General features: G+C 44.7%; 2 protein-coding genes across 2 annotated transcripts; both read left to right on the forward strand.

The window, feature by feature from the left end:
• Positions 1 to 2,927: 2,927 nt before the first annotated feature.
• Positions 2,928 to 4,045, forward strand: LOC113562951. The gene is made up of 3 exons (XM_026973799.1): positions 2,928 to 3,260; positions 3,326 to 3,535; positions 3,668 to 4,045. Exons 1-3 carry the CDS (start codon positions 2,928 to 2,930, stop codon positions 4,043 to 4,045), a joined length of 921 nt encoding a protein of 306 aa, XP_026829600.1.
• Positions 4,046 to 6,141: 2,096 nt separating this feature from the next.
• LOC105286440 (matrix metalloproteinase-17) lies at positions 6,142 to 7,236 on the forward strand. The gene has a single exon (XM_011351391.2). It carries the CDS (start codon positions 6,142 to 6,144, stop codon positions 7,234 to 7,236), a length of 1,095 nt encoding a protein of 364 aa, XP_011349693.2.
• The last annotated feature ends 13,696 nt before the right edge of the window (positions 7,237 to 20,932 follow it).

The following is a 20,932-nucleotide window of genomic DNA, read 5'->3' on the forward strand; positions in this document are numbered from 1 at the left end:
ACCCATCCAAACATTACATCGAAATTCGTGTTGAAAGTTTCTTTGTCTGGTAGTATGTGGATTATTATGAGCCCATACATGGCTGTTATGAGAATTGAATATGCCTCGTCTTGTAAAGGTCGCTTCATCTGTCCATAATATCATTGATGAGAAAAGATTGTCCCTTTCTACTGCATTCACATACCAGTTACAAAATTCGACTCGTTTCTGATAATCGATTGGAAGTAATTCTTGTACAGGTGTGTAATGATATGCGAATCTGTCATCAGCACGCAATGTTCTCCAAATAGTGTTTCGTGATATCTGCGGTTGAGCTGAAGCACGTCGAACACTTTGTGTAGGAGTATTATCAAAAAGATTTAAGATTCTTTCCGAGCGTCGTCGGTGTCTTAGAACTGAACGAACATCATCATATTCATTCATAGGTCGAAATGAACCCAAATTACGTAATTGCAAATGGGTATTACTAAACACAGAACTATCTGGTACTCTCCTGTTAGGAAATCTACGTTGATACTCTCGTACGGCAGCTCGTGCATTTCCGTCACAGAATCCGTACACGAAATGAATATCAGTGTATTCCTCATTTGAAAACACTTTTGGCATTCTGATAGTAATTGCTAGTTCACACGACGATTGAAATCTAACAGCTACTGTTGTGAAAGTAACAATCACACTGAATCGTTTCAATATAGTGAACATGAATACATGTGAATACACATAACATAAACATCTTCGACCTTCCAAATTCTACACTATGTTCCGTTGTTACTTATCTCATATTTCTTTTCAATATTGGTTTATAACTTTGTAATAAAGCATTTCTAAGCAAACTCGATATAAGAATTTTTTCTTATTTCCACTAGTAGAATATGCTCCCGCAGTTTGTCGGTTAAAACCCGGGACACCCTGTATAATCGTATAATTAAATATATCATGAATGAGATTGTTATTATAAAATTTGTTTGTTTATAACAAAATTTTATTATATTTAAAAAATGTAATTTGCTCCTATATTTAATTGATCTCCTTAATATAACAGTGTACATAAAATATATTGTTATAAGGACGCCCTAAATTGTTTATATGTATATAGTATGTCTAATATCTAACGTTATGAAATATCCAAAAATTACTACAATTACAGTATTAAAACGTATTATAATGGCTTTTTAGTGGATTTTCATTTTTATGCATGTTTTTATGGTTTTTTCATTCTTTTATATATATATAAGTATCTCTTCCCGTTCATAAAAGGCTACTACGTAACTTAGGTAATAACTATGATTCTAAATTTAGTATATTGTATTGGTTTTACTCGTTTATGTGTTTTTTGGATTTTTCCTTTTTCCTTCTTAACTATTGATTAGCAACATTAATAATGATTAATAAAATAAAATAGTAATATGTTCGATATAATAGTCGGTACCTATCGAAGGTCGGTAATTGGTTAAGTAGTGAATATGCGTTTGCCGGTAACCTGTCTTATATGGTTATACATTGTCGGTAACAACTTATGATGTACTTGATTGACGATAAGTATCAATGGTAAATTATAATATTACCAATATGTTGGTAGTTTATACCGTAATTCTAGCGATTAATTCATAAATGTGTTGAATAAGCAAAAATAAAATTTTGAAGTATTGGACATCGCAGGATGTCACAGTGTTCGTGCGCGACGCGTTACCCGCGCGCGTGCGTCGCAACGAGTGCGGCATAGTGAACCTCGACGGCTCCGCTGGTCCGGGGACCCATTGGATGGCGTACGCCAAAAGGGGGGACAGGGTCGTCTACTTCGACGGTTTCGGCAACCTGCGACCGCAGCGGGCGCTCGAGCGCTAACTGGGCGGTGACGCGTCGATCGCGTACAATCGTCACCACTATCAGACGTACGACGAGCGGATCTGCGATCAGTTGTGCCTGCGTTTTCTACGGAACGTCGCATGGTAGCGGTTCGTCATATCGCTGACGCTCACACTGACCGGCAGAAGCAGCGTCCTCACGGTGAGCTACTTCCCGCCCATTGATCTGAGCGACGGCCGCTACGAGCTCGGTCTCGCGGACTTCGAGACCTACAACTCGATACCGAACGTCGACGCGACCAACAACAGCTTCTACTACGGCGAGAAGGACGCCTCGATAACGATTCCCGAGGGATCCTACGAGCTCAGCACCATAAGCCGGTTCCTGAGGAACGCCCTGCTCCGTCGACGCGGAGCGGCGGGGGCGGAGGCAGAGGCGCGCGACGCCGGCGACAACAACAACGACGACGACGTCGGCGCGTACGATATGTACGAGGACGGCGAGGAGAGCGCGGCGGAGGGCGCGCTCGCTCTGCGCGCCAACGACAACACCATGCGAAGCGAGATAAAGTGCGCCTACAGGGTGAACTTCGCGAGACCCGGTACCATCGGCCCGCTGTTGGGTTTCTCGCCCCGCGTTCTTCGGCCCAACAGGTGGTACGCCTCCGACGAACCCGTAAACATCGTGAGCGTGAACGTCATTCGCGTGGAGTGCAACGTCACCGCGGGAGCGTACACCAACGACAGACCGGCACACACGATACACGAGTTCTCCCCCAACGTGCCGCCGGGATATAAACTGTCGGAGAGACCCGGTCAGATCATTTACCTCCCGGTCGTCGCGCGGAGCGTCACGGACGTCACGGTGCGCGTCGTGGATCAGAACGGACGTCCGCTCAACTTCCGCGGCGTGGAGATAACGGCGCGTCTGCACGTGCAACGTTCGCGCGCTGCATAGAGCCGAGTGGGATGCTCGTTCTGCAGCGTGGTGGCGAAAACGGGAGAGGAAGAGGTACCACGTGGAAGCGCGACCGTCCCGAGGGGACGCGCGCGCGAGCGGCAACGGCGCGCTGAGCGCAGGGAACGCGGCTTTCCTTCGTTCGTTGGGATATGCCGTCAACGATGGCCGACGTGCTCGACATCGCCGGTGAACCGGTCTTCGACGAGCGCATCGTCGGCCTCGAGACCCACACGTACAACCCGTACGCTAACACCTCGTTTGGATACAGCGACGAGATACGGATTCCCATACAACAGCAGGATCTGTACACGTTGCCATACGAGAGCTACCTGTACATCGAGGGTACGTTCTCGATCGTCGGGACGGCGGCTGGAGAGGGAGATGGCGGAGCGGCGCACACGAACCAGGCGCGACTGGTGAACAACTGCGCGGCGTTCCTGTTCGACGAGATTCGTTACGAGCTCAACGGCATTGAGATAGACAGGAGCCGAAACGTCGGCGTCACGAGCACGCTCAAGAACTACGGTCCCTGACTCACGCGCACGCTAATATCCTGCAGAACGCGGGATGGAGCGTGGTGAACAACACGTCGGGACCGGGTGATTTCAACCTCTGCGTCCCTCTCGGGACGCTGCTGGGCTTCTGCGAGGACTACAGACGCGTGGTGATCAACGCGCGACACGAACTCGTTCTGATTCGCGCGCGCAACGACATCAACTGCGTCGTGCTGTCAAGCGACCGACACGAGCCGAAGATAGACCTGCACAAGGTGCAGTGGCGCATGCCGCACGTGTACCTGAACGAGATCAACAAACTACGGCTGCTGCGCACCCTCGAGAGCGGGCAATTTCTCAGCATGGCGTTTCACTCGTGGGACCTGTACGAGTTCCCCCTTCTGTAGAGCACGACCGCGCACACCTGGGCCGTGAAAGCGGCTACGCAGCTGGAAAAGCCGCGCTACGTCATCTTCGCGCTGCAGACCGGTCGAAGGAACATCGCAACGAAGGACGCCTCTCTGTTCGACGAGTGCAACCTCTCCAACGTGAAGCTTTTTCTCAATTCGGAGTTCTATCTCTACGACGACATGCATCTGGACTTTACGAAAAATCGATACGCGGTGCTGTACGACATGTACGCCAGATTCCGCAGAGCGTATTACGCGCTCGATCGGGACGACGACGGTGCGATGCTGACGCTGAGTAAGTTCCTGCCCTGCGGTCCGCTCGTGGTGATAGGACTGCTCGAGGCAGAACGAGTCGGTGAAGAGCGCCACCGTTGACGTACGCATAGAGTTCGACTGTAGGTGTAACGTCCCGCCCGAGACCACAGCTTCCTGCCTCATACTTCACGATCGCGTAGTCGAGTACAACCCGCTGACGAGCGTGGTACGACGCGTCGTGTAAACGCTGGCTGTACCCATGTGCAACGACCCGATATTCTGCGACCTGCAGGACTTCATAGTCCAGGGTGGCTTCGCGGTGAAGGAAGTGGCCATGCTGCGCACGACGGAACGGGCGCTGGTACATTACGTGTTCCATGCGCCGGTACCGTGGACGCGCCTGACGAGGGACGAGAGGTCGCAAGCCCACTGGCTCACGACGAACCACCACGGGCTACGCTGGGCAGACGGTACCGTTAGCTACGGACGCGCCATCGCTCTCATCCGTAGAGCGGTATTTGGCACGGGGGGAGATGCGCTCGTCTACGTGAAGGGCGCGGAGAAGAAACAGTGGCTGCAGGGTATCCTCGGCGATCCCGTCGGCGAACGTCGCGCGACCGTTAGATCCATCGACGAGGACTACGCGGACGTCGGGTGTCTCAGCGAGTTGGGGAGCTCCGATCCCGGAACGTAATGCTGCTGCGAGCACAGCGGGACCTGCGCGCTGGAGAACGCGCTGAGGCTGCACGCGTGGTGGTGCCGGACGGATCGTCGCGCGCGCGATGCGTAATGTTAGGCTTAACTCATACACGATACATATATTATTATCATATTATATCATATTATATCATATTGTTACAAAATAAATGATGTATAAACAAGCGTGTGGTCCTTTTCTTATTTCACTCAGGGTTGCCTGAAATGTTAGTACGGACAAGTGAGCGTTATTCTAACGAAGCGCGCGCATCTTTGGACGAGTGCGAACGGTTACACTTACTCATCGGGTGGTGGCGTATTGGCGCGGATGTACCCAGACCCGATGTTCTCGTTAACGTCCCGATCTGCTGACGCATCACCTCCTCCATCCCCAGAAGATAGTCACGTATTGTTCCCCTAGAAAGCGCACACGCAATTACACTCGCGTACGCAATAATATACGTGAGGATTGGAAGAACGGTCGTTCGGTTTGGTACGTACATATCCTGCAACAGGTACGTCACGGTTTGCGCGTCGAACTCGGCGTGGATGCGGGTCATGTTTCGCGCGATTTGGTGGAAACGCTTAGCCAACGTTTCAGCCGTATCGGCGAACATCATCGATGCGGCGTGAACTCCACCAACGGCATCCACGATGTTCTCCATTGTTAATTGTTTACGCACTTTGTCGCGAACGAAAAACGATACTGCTGCATAATGCGCTGAATCGCGTATCGCAAGGAGCGTGTTGCAGGAAATGGTTTCCCCAGTTTCCGATGCATCGCGTTTCCGTGGATTTCATCTCCGCGCAGATACGCTTATCGCTCTTTTGATAGAACATTATATTTAGAGAGCGACGATGGAAAACCGCCGCCACCTCCGATAACGCTGTGACTTTCCTACCCATGGGTACGTGAGGTAACCACCTTCGTCGCGCGGGTGTCCTTGGAGCGTCATCGGTACGGAGCAGCGTCCTCGCGAGCGACGGATCGCCGCGACCGCTCCCCCCCGCGCGGCGTCAGTCGCATCACCGCGCTCGCGCGACGCGTATGCGCTGGACCTTATCGCCGCGATGTCGCCGTCCACCGTCGCCGCGTTCCTCCTCGTAGCGTTTCCTCTCGCTTCCACGTACGACACGTACCGGAGCAGGGACGGAGCCATCAATTTTCTTCGACATTACGGCTATCTCGACAGCACCGCTAATCGATCCCTGATCACGAACGACAAGCTGCGTCACGCGGTTTCGTTGTTTCAAGAGTACTACCACCTTCCGGTCGACGGTACGCTGAACAACGTGACGCTTCGTTACATGGCCAGACCGCGCCGAGTCGCCGGCTCGGCGTCGCACCGTTGCGGTGGCCGAGGCTGAACTTCACGTGGAACTTCCAACTTGCGGACCGGACGACCCTGCGAACGACTGAGACCGCTTTCGCTCTCTGGACCGCGAACTCGTCGCTGACGTTCTCGCGCGACACGAACAAGCCGGACATCATCATAGCGTTCCGCGAGGCTAGGCACACGATGCTGGACCGTAGGCACGACGACGCCATCTGCCCCGACAACCTCGACGGACCGGGCAAGGTGCTCGCTCACGCGACGTTACTCTCTGGGGCTCGAGACGACGTGTCGGAGGTGCACGTCGACCACCTCGAGGCGTGGCACATCGCGCTGACCCCCAATCCGCAGAACTCGCATCACCTGCTGCGAATGCTCGTTCACGCGATCGGCCACTCGTTGGGACTGTCGCACACCACGGACGAGAACTCGCTCATGTACGCGTACTCGCCCGCCGTGGAATGGCCGGTGGTGCTGGGTACGGAGGACGTTCTCGCCGTGCGGAATCTCTACGGCGTCGCGGAGGGTGAGCCGTCGACCGCGACGCCCGCCGAGCCTACGGTCGTACAAAGGACCACGACGCCCGCGAGTACGACTGCGACGGCGGCGTCGCCGGAGCCGCCCGATCCGTGCACCTGGCGCCACGTCGACACCTTACTCGTGCTGGGAAAGCGCTTGTTCGTCACGTGCGGGCGGTACGCGTGGTCGATCGACCTGGGCGGGAAGATCGTCGACAGACCGTTCGTCCTGGGGGATTACGCGAGGTTCCTGCCAAAGACCGTCACGCGCCTGTCGGCGACGTATCAGACGGTCAAGGGGGACCTGGTGCTGTTCGCCGATGGATGGGTGTACATGGCGTCTTATCCCGCCCTCGAGCTACGTGCGTCGTGGCCGCGACGCGCGACGGATCTCGGGCTTCCGCCAAACGCGGTGATCAACGCCGCGCTGAACTCGCACACGGGTCGCACCTACGTCATGTACAACGATTACGAGGTACTGGAAATGGACGAATGCAACATGACGGCTCGCGGGTACCACACGCTGCAGACGGTTTTCCCGGGTATACCGTCGTTGGCACGCACGGCCTACCGCTACACCGATGGACACCTCTACTTCGTTCATCGGGATTGCTTCTTTGCGTACGAGTTCACCGAGACCGTGACGAGGTCCGGGGAGTTCGATCTCGACGTGATCGGCGTGACGTGTCCGAGGGAGGATATCCTACGGAAACTGTGGGATCTGCTCACTCGACTCGTTCGTTCCAGCGTCGCGTTTGATTAGTCGCGCGCATTCCCATCTACGTCACGCACCTTTACATGGGAGGAGAAGGGTATATAAACAGCGTCTCGCTGAGGATACGGCAGTCGAGCGTCCTTAATCTGGGAGGAGTAGACGCACGTTCCTGTCCACAGCGCGATGTATTGCATCAAGGCACCGCTAGAACAGATGGAGAAGGAGAACGTCGCTCCGAGGTCGGAGGAGACCGGGGGCGCGATGAAGAGACAACGTCGCGAGTGAGTCGCGCGACACAACGATGGCGCGCATGGATCTCTTCGACGCTCGTATCGATCGTTTTATCATAATTCGCCCAAATCTCGTATCTTACCCACAGGTGGGGAGACCTCGCCGCAACGGCCAACGTCGACGTGCGACGCGCGCGGCTGCTTGGCCGCGGATACAACCTGACCAGAATCGGCTACAAGTATCTGGAGATCGGCATGGGCGTCCCTCCGACCGCGGACGCGGTGGCCGTGCAAATCGCGATGGAGAACACTACCGGCAAGGAGATACTGCTGACCACCGAGATGTGGGAAGGACTAGTGAGTAGCAGAGCCATCGTCTGCGACTACCTCGAACGGGCTAACGGCGTTGACGAGCACATCGCACCTCCGCCCGTGTGAATGGGCGATCTGACGATACGCTTCGTCAGCATCAACCATCAGCCGACCATACGCCTGGACACACCGACCGGCCGTATGACCCTGTCCGCGCCGACGGTGCGCTACCTTTACGGATTGCGGCACTGCGCCGAGCACGTCATCGCCACGATGGTCAGCGTCGTCGGTCGGGTCGAGGCTAAACTGCGCGCCTTCAAGCACGCCGCCGCGGGCGTTGAGGATCCTTCCGACGCTCCGAGGGCGATACGCGACAGCAAGGACTTCGACCCCGATGATCTGCTCGATTGCGAGCTGCTCGTCGCGGCCTTCGGTAACGTTTAGGCTACGCGCTGCGTACCGAGAGCTCCCATGCGCGCGCGCACATATATTTTATTACTATGTAATGTACACACATTGAGCATAATGAATACTATATTTTTCCACGTTGCTCAAAATATATTGCGCACAGCCATGCTATATCTTTACGTATCTTATTAAATGTGTATTCTTTATATATTATATGTATTAATTGTAATAATTGTAAAAAATGTATTATATGTATTAATCGCAGAATACAAATAAATTAGTTTTTTATTCGCTATCAAATCACGTTGAACCCCTACCCTTCCCTACGCGTCTTGTACGTAGCGATAGTGGTCGAGCGTACCGACGGTAAATTATAGAACGAGGGAAGATTAAAAAATAACCGTCGCGCCTCGTCCGGGGAAAAATTTAAGGATAACCGCGACTACGCCACTGCGCGACCTCGAACGTGTCCGAGCAGGTTCGAACGCGTCCGAGCGGGTTCGAACGCGTCGAGCGGCGTCCGACGCGACCGTCGCGGATGTTGCGTCATTTCGAGGGACGACCGTCGAACCACGTACGGTGAAAATTTCAAGGACGAGCGCCGATCCGCGCGGACGTCCAAAAATAGAACGTTATCAGCCGGAGGACCGCTTCCGGCGATAAAGGATCCTAACTGAAAAAACGTCTACCAGGACGCCGCTCGCTTCCGGTGATATCAGGGAAAACCGTTATCAGCGAACGTCCAACAAAAAATTACATCGTCGACCAGGACGCCACCCGCTTCCGTTGATAAAAAATCTAACGGAAAATCCAGTGGAGCGAGTAAAACGCCACCCGCTTCCGGCGATAACGGGTCCTAACCGAAAATCACGTCCTGTGACCGAAATAATCGCCGCCCAGGACGATAACCGGCCCTAACCGAAAATCACGTCCGGTAACCGACCGAAACATCGTCGTTCAAGACGACGCCCACTTCCAGCGATAACGGGCCCTAACCGAAAAAAAAACATCATCATCCAAGACGATACCCACTTCCGGCGATAACAAAAACCAATAGAAAATAAAATGGAGGGGGAAAAACCAATACAAAATCAGGTGGAGGAGGAACAACCAATGAAAAAATCAAGGGGAGGGGGAAAACCCCACTCACATTCCCTCCACCCTTCCCCCACTCCCCCTCTCCTCCCCCGTCACGTGGTTTTTCCACATGGCTGGAAAAGTGAGCCAGAACCGGCCTAGTATACCTACTTAAATGATTAATTAGTTATTTTGCAATTTCAGTAGTGACAATCCCTAAGATTTCAAGACATTAAATGTTTCATCAGTACAACTTTGATCTAATTAGATATTGAGACTGAAGCTCACATTTTCCGTTGAAAGTCCCCGAAATTGCCCATACATAGAAACCTGCCAGTATTATGGAAAATTCATTATACAGCCATTGACAAAATTATTAGGCACCTTGTGTCTCCCACATATTTCGGAACTGAATAAGTGTAAACTTTATGTTTATACAGGGTGTCCGGCATGAAGCGGACCAACGCTCGTGAGCTGGTCGAGCACAGTGAACTGAAAAGAAAAGTCCTGCAGCACTTTGCAATTTTCGCAATATTAACGGAGTTATTAATTAATGAATATAAGCGAATGAGGGCGGTGCGTGCAGCGAGATAGGTCGGTAGGAGGGCCGCGCGCTCTTCGATACACCGCAAGCTAGGCGGGCGGCGGGGGTGAGGGAGAATAGGTATCTTAGATACTGACAATAACAAGGGCGCACGGTTCTCCTCCTGACGGCTATCTTGGAAACTGATAGAAACAGCGTGTGACGCTGGGGCCCCGCGCTGAGCGATAATTGATTCATATCCTTTTATCCAAAATAGTTTATTTTGTGGCAATTTTATTTTAAGGTAAAAGAAATTGTTTTTAAGGCAAAGGAAAGGAAAGCTATCGTTTCCTCACCACCTTGCGGTAGATATTCCGTTTGGTGTGAACGTCGCCTCGTCCGTCCATAAAATTCGGTCGGGAAATAACAAATTCCGCCTACATTGTGCGAGGAACCCTGTTTGTGTTTTGTTTAATTATTATTAATTAATATACCTTGAAAACTATCGCAACTATCGAATGAAAATAATTACAATACCTTCATAAAAATAGATGCGTTGTTCTGCATCCCTCGGAAGGAGCTGTTGAACTCGCTGAAAATGATACGGGTGCAACGCGTTCTGACGTAAAGTACGGTGCACCACGTATCGCGAGTAACCGAGCGCATGAGCTGCACGGCGCACACTGCTTCCTGGATTTTCTTCGAACATCCGCAGGATCCTTTCTTCGTCATCGGCACGTATATGTTGTCGTGCATTACACATATCATTTCTTCGCGGCTGAAGAGATCCTGTTTCTCTCGCACGTTGTACACATCGCATAATTGTATGCAGGACTTTTCTTTTCAGTTCACTGTGCTCTACCAGCTCACGAGCATTGGTCCGCTTCATGCCGGACACCCTGTATGTTGTTTTCATTCTATCGACCTTGTGAATGGTTCCAACGATTGAGATACGAAGTTCAATATCTTTCTTATGGGAATAACAATACTACACTGAAAATTCTTCAGTTCGTATTTTGACTTTGATGAATACGGACGTGATTATTACGTGTAAAGAAACATATCTGTAGTCGGAAGTGCAATTGTATTACTGAACTCAAGAAAACGGTCCTTGAAGAATGGAAGAAGATCACTTATATATATATACAAGCGACTAGTGCATAACTGACCTGAGAAGATAACAGAAGTTATAAAACACAATGGTGGACCAACAAAATATTAGTTTGTATGATTGTTTAAGAAATAAATGTTAAGATTTATAAAGATAGTGTTATTTATTTCCTTATAAATTAAAAGGAATAGTTAAATAAGAAGGGTGCCTAATACTTTTGTCAATGGCTGTAGTTAGCAAATATATCTATATTTGTCGCGTTAAAATATTATTAAAACAAAGATATTGGAACTGGAACTTTTTGGAACTGACTCTACATTACTCAATTCTTTATATGTTTCAATATGTTTGTCCATATTATTATTATTTGTTGCTAAGGACTAACGCTGATGAAACATATACAAAATTAGACATTCCATAGTTCCAAACGGTTACAATTGCAATACGTTTGTTTTAACAAGTTTGTAACCCGAAAAGAATACGAAGGCACCGAATCTTTATTCTCGGTTGTCCGTAGCAATATCGCCATATAGATATATTTGTTAACTACACTACTTAACAAAAAATAGGGAACACTTTCGAAACCCTAAAAATTAAGCTATTTTAAACCACTGCAACTCGGCGAAAAATTATCGTAGGGAAAAAATTAAAAAAGCGTTTTAAAGTTTGAAGTTTCAACTTTAACGCGCTTTCGGTAGATTTTCCAAATTTATTTATCTTTCTTGGTCTATGCTTTAAAAAGGAACACATTGCTTTGTTCCTTAAAATTACGTATTTTTAACAACTTAAAACTCAATAAAATAAATTTCTTTCGAAAAGTTCAACTCGCGTTCCATAAATTACAACATTTCGCCTACAAAACGTTTTTTTTTAAATTTTCCTACGATTTTTTTTGACCGATTTACACGATTTTGAAGTTAACCCTTTTTTTCTTGAAAAGTGACGTTTACCGCCGACATTAGCGTTACCCAATGTGCACCACGTGGAGGTTGCCGGTCGGATTTTGCACATTGTGTGTGTGTGTGTGTGTGTGTGCGTGCGTTGTTACGTCCCGGCCCGTCTCGTTTTTCTTTCGAGGAAATAACGGATATGGCAGGGGCTGGTGGCCGTTATTATCGGATTTTTACGTCCGATGGATACCCCACGACCTAGGATTGTCTTTCTGGTTGGTCACGCGAAATCGGAAATTCGGTGTGGCGGTGCAGTGAAATTGCGATTATGGTGTAATTACGACTAGTTATTATATTGCGAAGCTCGTTAGTAGTGCGCCCGAGCAAGAAATGTGTTAATGTATCTGAACATATGTCACACGATCCTTCGCGAATTTTCTTATAAAAACCCAACAATTTGGAACACCCGGTGCATTCAAGGTATGGAGGGGCGCAATTTGGGTTTAACAATATACAATGTCGGCTAACAAAATTAAAATCTGTGAAGTTTAATACGGTATCCGATGCAATACAATCGCTGCAAGAAATAGTTCTCTTTTCTTTCAATTCAAAATAATATTCCTGCAAACACCAAGACTCGTAACGGAGGGTATTTACAATCGAACTTCGTTCGAATTGATTCATTGGGGAATTATTACCGATGTGCCCACCGTACGATCCGGCTGCACGATTTGACCTGACTGGGATTCGTTAGCAGATAGCGGTAAAGGAGTCCTGCTACACTCGTAACATTCGTGAGCTGATCGAGTGACGCTAAGTGCACAATTGCAATTTCCACAGATAATATTGCAAGGAAAGGTGCGAATGCTCAATAAATTATTATAAATGAAATAATAAATCTCGTGTTCTCCACTATTAACTATGCAAAGAGCACACAAATAATTACGATTCAAAATATCGCGGTAAGCGTAAACTTCCCGGCAATAAATACCGCTCAATAGTTGGGTTAAAGGTCGTATTGTAATATAATCCATAACTTATCATCATCATTCTGATTTGTAAATGTCAATACAATGTAGTAAGCAACAATCTTTTAAATTCGTCTTTATTCTATTCGATCCACAAAATATATGTGTTTGAATATTTTCGCTTTTCGACTTCTCAATCTCGTTACTTTTAAACTGTAAAAGTGAAAAAAAAGGAAACTCAGGGTGAAAGTGACCCTTTTGATACCCGAGACTTTCCAGACCCGCCGGAGGTCATAAACGTTCCAACTCGTAAACCTCCACGACCCTTGCAGATAAAGGGTCGAACCCTTACGCAGGTACCAATTTTCTGTTAGCTTTCCAACGTTGAAGCAAAATAGTCACTACGAAATATTCGTGTTGAATAAAACTATTTTATAATTTTATCAAATTGAACTATTATTTACTCTTTATTTTAAATATTTAACTTCCTTAACATAATTTAAATCAAAATGATTATTATCAACTTAACTTTAAATCTGTAATCAATGCTATCAAAATAATTTACCTTCATAAAATAATTTTATTAACATTAAAATGCTTTACTTGACTTTCATAACTAAATATAATCAATAATAATATTGTTCATTAATGGATGTCATTAAGTTTATTCGTTCACTTTCGTAAATACTGGTAATGAAATTGTTAATTAATTTTCAATAATAATTATTGTTAATAATAAAATCATTCACTTACCTTTCTCAGCCACTGGTTGTCCGGTTAGACCCCAGGATTCTCCGGTTGTCAGCAAACAGCTCGTTCGCCTGATGCAATCTTCGGGTGGCTCGATCCGATACTCACTCGAATAGTTATATTTATATCGCGCACTACTGACTTGTGTAATAATAAATCGAGGGGTTCTAGGTTCTCGTAAATAATCACAAAATTATAATTAAAAATAAGTATAATTGGTAATTCAAACAGTTATGATGATGAATACAAAAATTATAAACGCTATTATTACAATGGTTATAATTGTGGTCTGCTAAAGATACGTGTAAACTAAACTAAATCTGAACTAGAAATTGAAATTCAACTTAATAAGACCCCGGAAGGATGGAGAAAGTTAGGAATAGAAGTTGACGGTACCGCGTCCCGAACACAAGTGTCTGAATCGGCGGAGCATTGCTTCTGCATGGCCTGAGTGTGGAGGGGGGCTGACGTCACAGTCGGTGCCCCTTCCACTCTGATTCTTATTCCTTCTCTCTTCGCTATTACGCTATTACGCAACATATGCTTAACGTTATTTATTGTAAAGTGTATTGATAATATTACGATGCGTATCTTACCATTTATGTGTATTACCTGTGACAATATAGTAATTAAAGGTGACCAAATTGGTGGATGATTTATTTATGCTATAAAGTTCGAAAATTTGACGGGGACGTCACAGCGTGCGTGCGTGCGTGCGTGCGTGCGTGAAAGGATGAAGTGGTGAGTGGGTGAATTATGTGCAGTGTATGCATTTACTAGTAGCGTGTATTGCCTCCTCTCTGATTAATTACCATTTGTAGACGTTCTTGCATATTTATACATCTCTGCATAAAAGCTATCGGAATTTCATGCCAAATGTGCCTAAGCGCTTCTTCCAATTCATTTAAATTTCGTGGTTGTTCTTGGCGAGATCTTAATCGTCGTTTCATCTCATCCCAAATGTGCTCGATCGGATTTAAATCTGGGCTATTCGAGGGATGGTTCAGCAATGCGATATCATGTCGCTCAAAAAATTGCTGCGTTACGTTTGCCGTATGGGGACGCGCGTTGTCCTGCATGAACACAAAGTTCTGCTGCAATCGACGCTTCAGCGGCAAAACGTGAGGTCGGAGAATGTCATTTATGTACCGAATGCTTGTCATTGCTGGAGGTGGCAGAAGTACCAAGTCAGTCCGTTCTGTCATCGAAATGCATCCCCATACCATAACGGAACCGCCATTATGAGCTCGTATTGACATGACACAATGTTGATCATAACGCTCTCCTTGTCGACGCCAAGTGCGTATGCGAGCATCATTGCCGTAAAGGCAGAAACGCGATTCATCCGAAAAGGAAACATTTTTCCATTGCCTTGCAGTCCAATTTATGTGATTATGCGCAAACTGAAGACGAGCTTGACGATGTGCGAGTGTAAGTCTTGGCACTCGTGCACGAGAACGTGAACGAAGACCAGCTTCTCTTAAACGACAACGAATCGTTTGTTCACTTACGTGATGCAAAGCCGGAATTTCACTTCGAACACGTCTTGCAGTAATCGTTCGTCCTTCCAAAACGTGGCGAACAATTTGTCGATCTTGTCGGACTGTAGTCACACGATGACGGCCACTGCCCTGACGTCTCGCGTATTGTCCTGTTTCTTCGTACCGTGAATAAGCTCTACTCACAACAGAAACAGATACGCCAACACGTTGCGCCACATAACGCATACTGTACCCTTCTTCCAGAAGTGCAATTATACGAGCAACTTCTGTTATCGGCAAGTGTCTACGCGGCATTTTAACAATTTTGTAAGCAGTCCAGAAGAGCTGGATAATCGGACAGAAATATTCTTACTGCTCATATCTACGACGCTCGTATGCAACTGTCTTTATTATAAACACGAGCGCGCGCGCCTTCGTGTGCCTGTGTGTGCGATTCACATTTGTTTTAACAATATATTGGGAAGCTCGTGTTCATAAGGACAGTTAATAAAGACAGTTGCATGCAGCTTCCCAATATATTGTTAAAACAAATGTGAATCGCACACACAGGCACACGAAGGCGCGCGCGCTCGTGTTTATAATAAAGACAGTTGCATACGAGCGTCGTAGATATGAGCAGTAAGAATATTTCTGTCCGATTATCCAGCTCTTCTGGACTGCTTACAAAATTGTTAAAATGCCGCGTAGACACTTGCCGATAACAGAAGTTGCTCGTATAATTGCACTTCTGGAAGAAGGGTACAGTATGCGTTATGTGGCGCAACGTGTTGGCGTATCTGTTTCTGTTGTGAGTAGAGCTTATTCACGGTACGAAGAAACAGGACAATACGCGAGACGTCAGGGCAGTGGCCGTCATCGTGTGACTACAGTCCGACAAGATCGACAAATTGTTCGCCACGTTTTGGAAGGACGAACGATTACTGCAAGACGTGTTCGAAGTGAAATTCCGGCTTTGCATCACGTAAGTGAACAAACGATTCGTTGTCGTTTAAGAGAAGCTGGTCTTCGTTCACGTTCTCGTGCACGAGTGCCAAGACTTACACTCGCACATCGTCAAGCTCGTCTTCAGTTTGCGCATAATCACATAAATTGGACTGCAAGGCAATGGAAAAATGTTTCCTTTTCGGATGAATCGCGTTTCTGCCTTTACGGCAATGATGCTCGCATACGCACTTGGCGTCGACAAGGAGAGCGTTATGATCAACATTGTGTCATGTCAATACGAGCTCATAATGGCGGTTCCGTTATGGTATGGGGATGCATTTCGATGACAGAACGGACTGACTTGGTACTTCTGCCACCTCCAGCAATGACAAGCATTCGGTACATAAATGACATTCTCCGACCTCACGTTTTGCCGCTGAAGCGTCGATTGCAGCAGAACTTTGTGTTCATGCAGGACAACGCGCGTCCCCATACGGCAAACGTAACGCAGCAATTTTTTGAGCGACATGATATCGCATTGCTGAACCATCCCTCGAATAGCCCAGATTTAAATCCGATCGAGCACATTTGGGATGAGATGAAACGACGATTAAGATCTCGCCAAGAACAACCACGAAATTTAAATGAATTGGAAGAAGCGCTTAGGCACATTTGGCATGAAATTCCGATAGCTTTTATGCAGAGATGTATAAATATGCAAGAACGTCTACAAATGGTAATTAATCAGAGAGGAGGCAATACACGCTACTAGTAAATGCATACACTGCACATAATTCACCCACTCACCACTTCATCCTTTCACGCACGCACGCACGCACGCACGCACGCACACACACACAATGTGCAAAATCCGACCGACAACCTCCACGTGGTGCACATTGGGTAACGCTAATGTCGACGGTAAACGTCACTTTTCAAGAAAAAAAGGGTTAATTTCAAAATCGTGTAAATCGGTCAAAAAAAATCGTAGGAAAATTTAAAAAAAAACGTTTTGTAGGCGAAATGTTGTAATTTATGGAACGCGAGTTGAACTTTTCGAAAGAAATTTATTTTATTGAGTTTTAAGTTGTTAAAAATACGTAATTTTAAGGAACAAAGCAATGTGTTCCTTTTTAAAGCATAGACCAAGAAAGATAAATAAATTTGGAAAATCTACCGAAAGCGCGTTAAAGTTGAAACTTCAAACTTTAAAACGCTTTTTTAATTTTTTCCCTACGATAATTTTTCGCCGAGTTGCAGTGGTTTAAAAATAGCTTAATTTTTAGAATTTCGAAAGTGTTCCCTATTTTTTGTTGAGTAGTGTATATTGTATTTTCCATAATATTGGCAGGATTCTATGTATGGGCAATTTTGGGGACTTTCAACGGAAATTGCGAGCTTCATTCTCAATATCTAAGTAGATTAAAGTTGTATTAATCAAACAATTAATGTCTTGAAATCTTAGTGATTGTCAATACTTAAAGTCAAAAATAAGTAATTAATTATTTAAGTTTCAAATTTAATTTCAAAGTCCCCGAAAATGCCCATACATAGAAATCTGTATATATTATGGAACATACAAGATGGTTACAAATATATCTATTTGTATTGGTAAGAACAAACGGTGGATAAACATGTAAAGAACTGAATTGCGAATTCGAAAAACAAAAGTATTGCAACTGCAACTTTTTGGACCTGACGATAATCAGGTCCAAAAAAATCTAGTTTCAATATCTTTGTTGTGTTTTAATAAGTTTGTAACGCGAAAAGAATATGAAGACTGCGAATCATTATTCTCGTTTGTCGGTAGCAATATCACTATACATATATACATATATACATATGTATATATTTACTACGTATATTTTATTTTCTATAATATTAGCAGGTTTCTATGTATGGGCATTTTCGGGGCCTTTGAACTTAAGTTTGACGCGTAAATGATTAAGTACATTTTGGAATTTAGGTGTTGACATTCACTAAGGTTTCAAGACAGTAATTATTTGATTAGTGCAAATTGGATCTAGTCTGATGAGGAGGCGGTATCTCTTACTACAATTTGAATGTCCTCGAAAAGACCCATACACAGAAACATCTTAATATTTTGGAAAATACGATATAGTTATCAAATATAGCTACATGATGACATTGTTAAAGACAAACCGTGTTGAATTATATAAAAAAGTGAATTTTATATATCGAAGTCCTCATAATTGTCCATATGTAAATCATCTTTATGTTCTCATATTAATGACCCTTTGACTGTCAATGTATTAATGTCCTCGTAATAGACCATAGATACTAAATCGTTGACAGTTTTTAAAAAAACGATATAGTTTACTGCTAAACCTAACTATATCTATTAAATAATCATTAATGCTTTTAACTATATGCATGTATATAGGTCTTTTAAAATGTCCTTGAAATGTACCAAAAACATATATATATACGTATGTAAACGTGCTGTACGGCTCTCACGCGGTATATACGTATCACGCGTTATATAGAGGTGTTGCGTGTATATAGTAGTAGTGAAACTGCTGCGGAGGCTGCGACAGCAGGCAAGAGAGATGCGTCGTCTCTCGTGAAGGCGCTTCAAATCTTTGGTCTTCGCTTCTCACGTAACACGTACACACGTACAAAGGAAGAAGCAGCAAGCATAGACTATGATAATCAGTGATGCCTGATTGAACCTCGGTAGCGTTCCATTTGGCGCTTCCAACAACGCGAGAGTCATTCTGTCTTTATTGTTCATTGAATATAGGAACTGAGCATCAAGTACCGGAAATTTTGTTCAGTAACGTGAAAAATTGTGGATATACATACATACATACATACATACCCAGCAAACATTTTCTGCAATTACAAATGTGGCAACAAATTATGTTTGCCGGAAGGTCGCAAATGGAAAACATACTTTGTAAACATACTTTATTGCAATTCTGTTAGCACATTTCCGTCAATATGCAACATTTTCACCGTTCTATTGTCAAATCTGCTCTAATGTTGTCGTCAATTTGACTGTGGAATATGGTCGTCAGATTTGGTTCACATTGGAGACCAACTGAGGACACAGTAGGCTCTGGCTTTGGCATTATATTTTCGCTGACATTTGTTTCTCATTTGGCAACATCCCACAACCAAAATGTTTGCTGGGTATATATATATATCCAACACTAATACAAATGCAGACAATACCAGTTATACTAGAAGTAAGTTAATTTTTATTAAAATTTAATTTTTTTATAAAAAACTTATAATTCATTTTTGTTCATCTTGTGATTAACAGGATAGAAAAGTATTGACTCGCGTGCTCAAACAGGATCAGGAAAGACTGCAGCACTTTTTTTACCGATAATTCACAGTTTAAGCAAAGACTCGACTGCAACACTTTTATTACCGATAATTCACATTTGAAAGGGAAAAGGAAGGCTTCCGTGCTAAATCCATTTTGAATGTGATTTTCCATACGGTGATTTTATGACATATTTCCATATGAAACAATTTTAGTGTATTTCTGTCTATTTGTTATATGTATACTTGTATATATTTTTCTCGAAGTACTAAAAGATGTTATAGCGTTCGATTAATTATCGTCTTTTGCGTAAAATATGCTCATTAATCGATTTTAAATAATTGATGATCGCAATTGTTGGCCATGAGTTTCTGATATGAATTCTTTTTAATCTCATACTTTTATCAAGAGACACGGTAGTGTCTCACGCCAAGTATACGCGCGGCGAGATCGCACCGTGACTCTTTTACGCAAAGCGACGCTTTCGCAGACACTCAGATTATTAGCTCTCAATAACGGCTGATCCGATCAACTTCTAAGTAGGCTTAATGGATAGCTTGGTTCGAATTGCATAAGAAAAGTGTTTTTATTTTTCTCCTACGTGTCCTACGAGCGGAGATATTGCGATGCAAAGTTCGAAATGTCACGATTTTACGATTAAGATACTCCGTTTTCTCCTTGTCTGTCAAGTAAAGGCAAGAGGGGCTCGCGGACAGACGAATGAAAAAATGTGAAGTTCGCTAATTTCGACGCTAGATGGTTCGAAATGACACGTAAATGTAGCGTCGATAATGCTAAATGCAGTATCGATCAATATCGTCGCATTTCGAATTTTGCATAACTGTTTAAATATTTCTTTAATTTTAATCATCTCTTAATACATTTTATATGGCACGGTAGTTAAGAGTTGATTAAAATCAAAGAAACGTTTATAAAGTTATGGAAAATTCGAAATATGACGATTTTGAGACACACGCACACACGTGCGCACGCCCGTCTAGCCACACTGCTACAAAGTCGGGTAGCTGCGCGCCCATAAAGACGGGTTGCTATGCGCCCACAAAGACGGGTCACTGTGCGCCTACAAAGATACTACAAAATGTGTGAAATCACAATAAAATTACCTTTTTAAAAAAAAAGGTACAAAAAAGCGCCAAGTATACGCGCCCGAAGAACGCGTTCAAAGATGACCTCTATAAAACTAATGATATCAACAATTTCGCCAATTATAAAAATGAGTATTTATGCAAACCAAAAAATCTATTACATTTATTCTATTTATTACATCTATTATATTTTTATACAATTAAATATTTTAAGCATATAAATATTTCAATACAAATAAGTGTTTTTTCAAAATACTTGGCGCTACTAAACCGAATCATTATGTTAATTGCCTCATTCTCTTTCTTTCTCTCTTGTGAATGCGTGCATGTGTGTGTATGTGTGTGACATTAGAATTAAACATAGAATAAGTTTAACTACATTTGTACATATATGTATTTCAGCGAGTTGTTATGTAATTTAGAGTGTAAAGAAATTATTGTAATCTTTAGATTATTTAAATACTAAGACAATTATTGAATCGGTTTAGCAGCGCCAAGTATTTTGAAAAAACACTTATTTGTATTGAAATATTTATATGTATTAAAATATTTATTGTATAAAAATATAATAGATTTTTTGGTTTGTATAAGTACTCATTTTTATAATTGGCGAAATTTGTTGATATCAGTAGTTTTATAGAGGTCATC

Source organism: Ooceraea biroi, chromosome 11 (genome assembly GCF_003672135.1).
Source record: "Ooceraea biroi isolate clonal line C1 chromosome 11, Obir_v5.4, whole genome shotgun sequence".
NCBI lineage: Eukaryota > Metazoa > Arthropoda > Insecta > Hymenoptera > Formicidae > Ooceraea > Ooceraea biroi.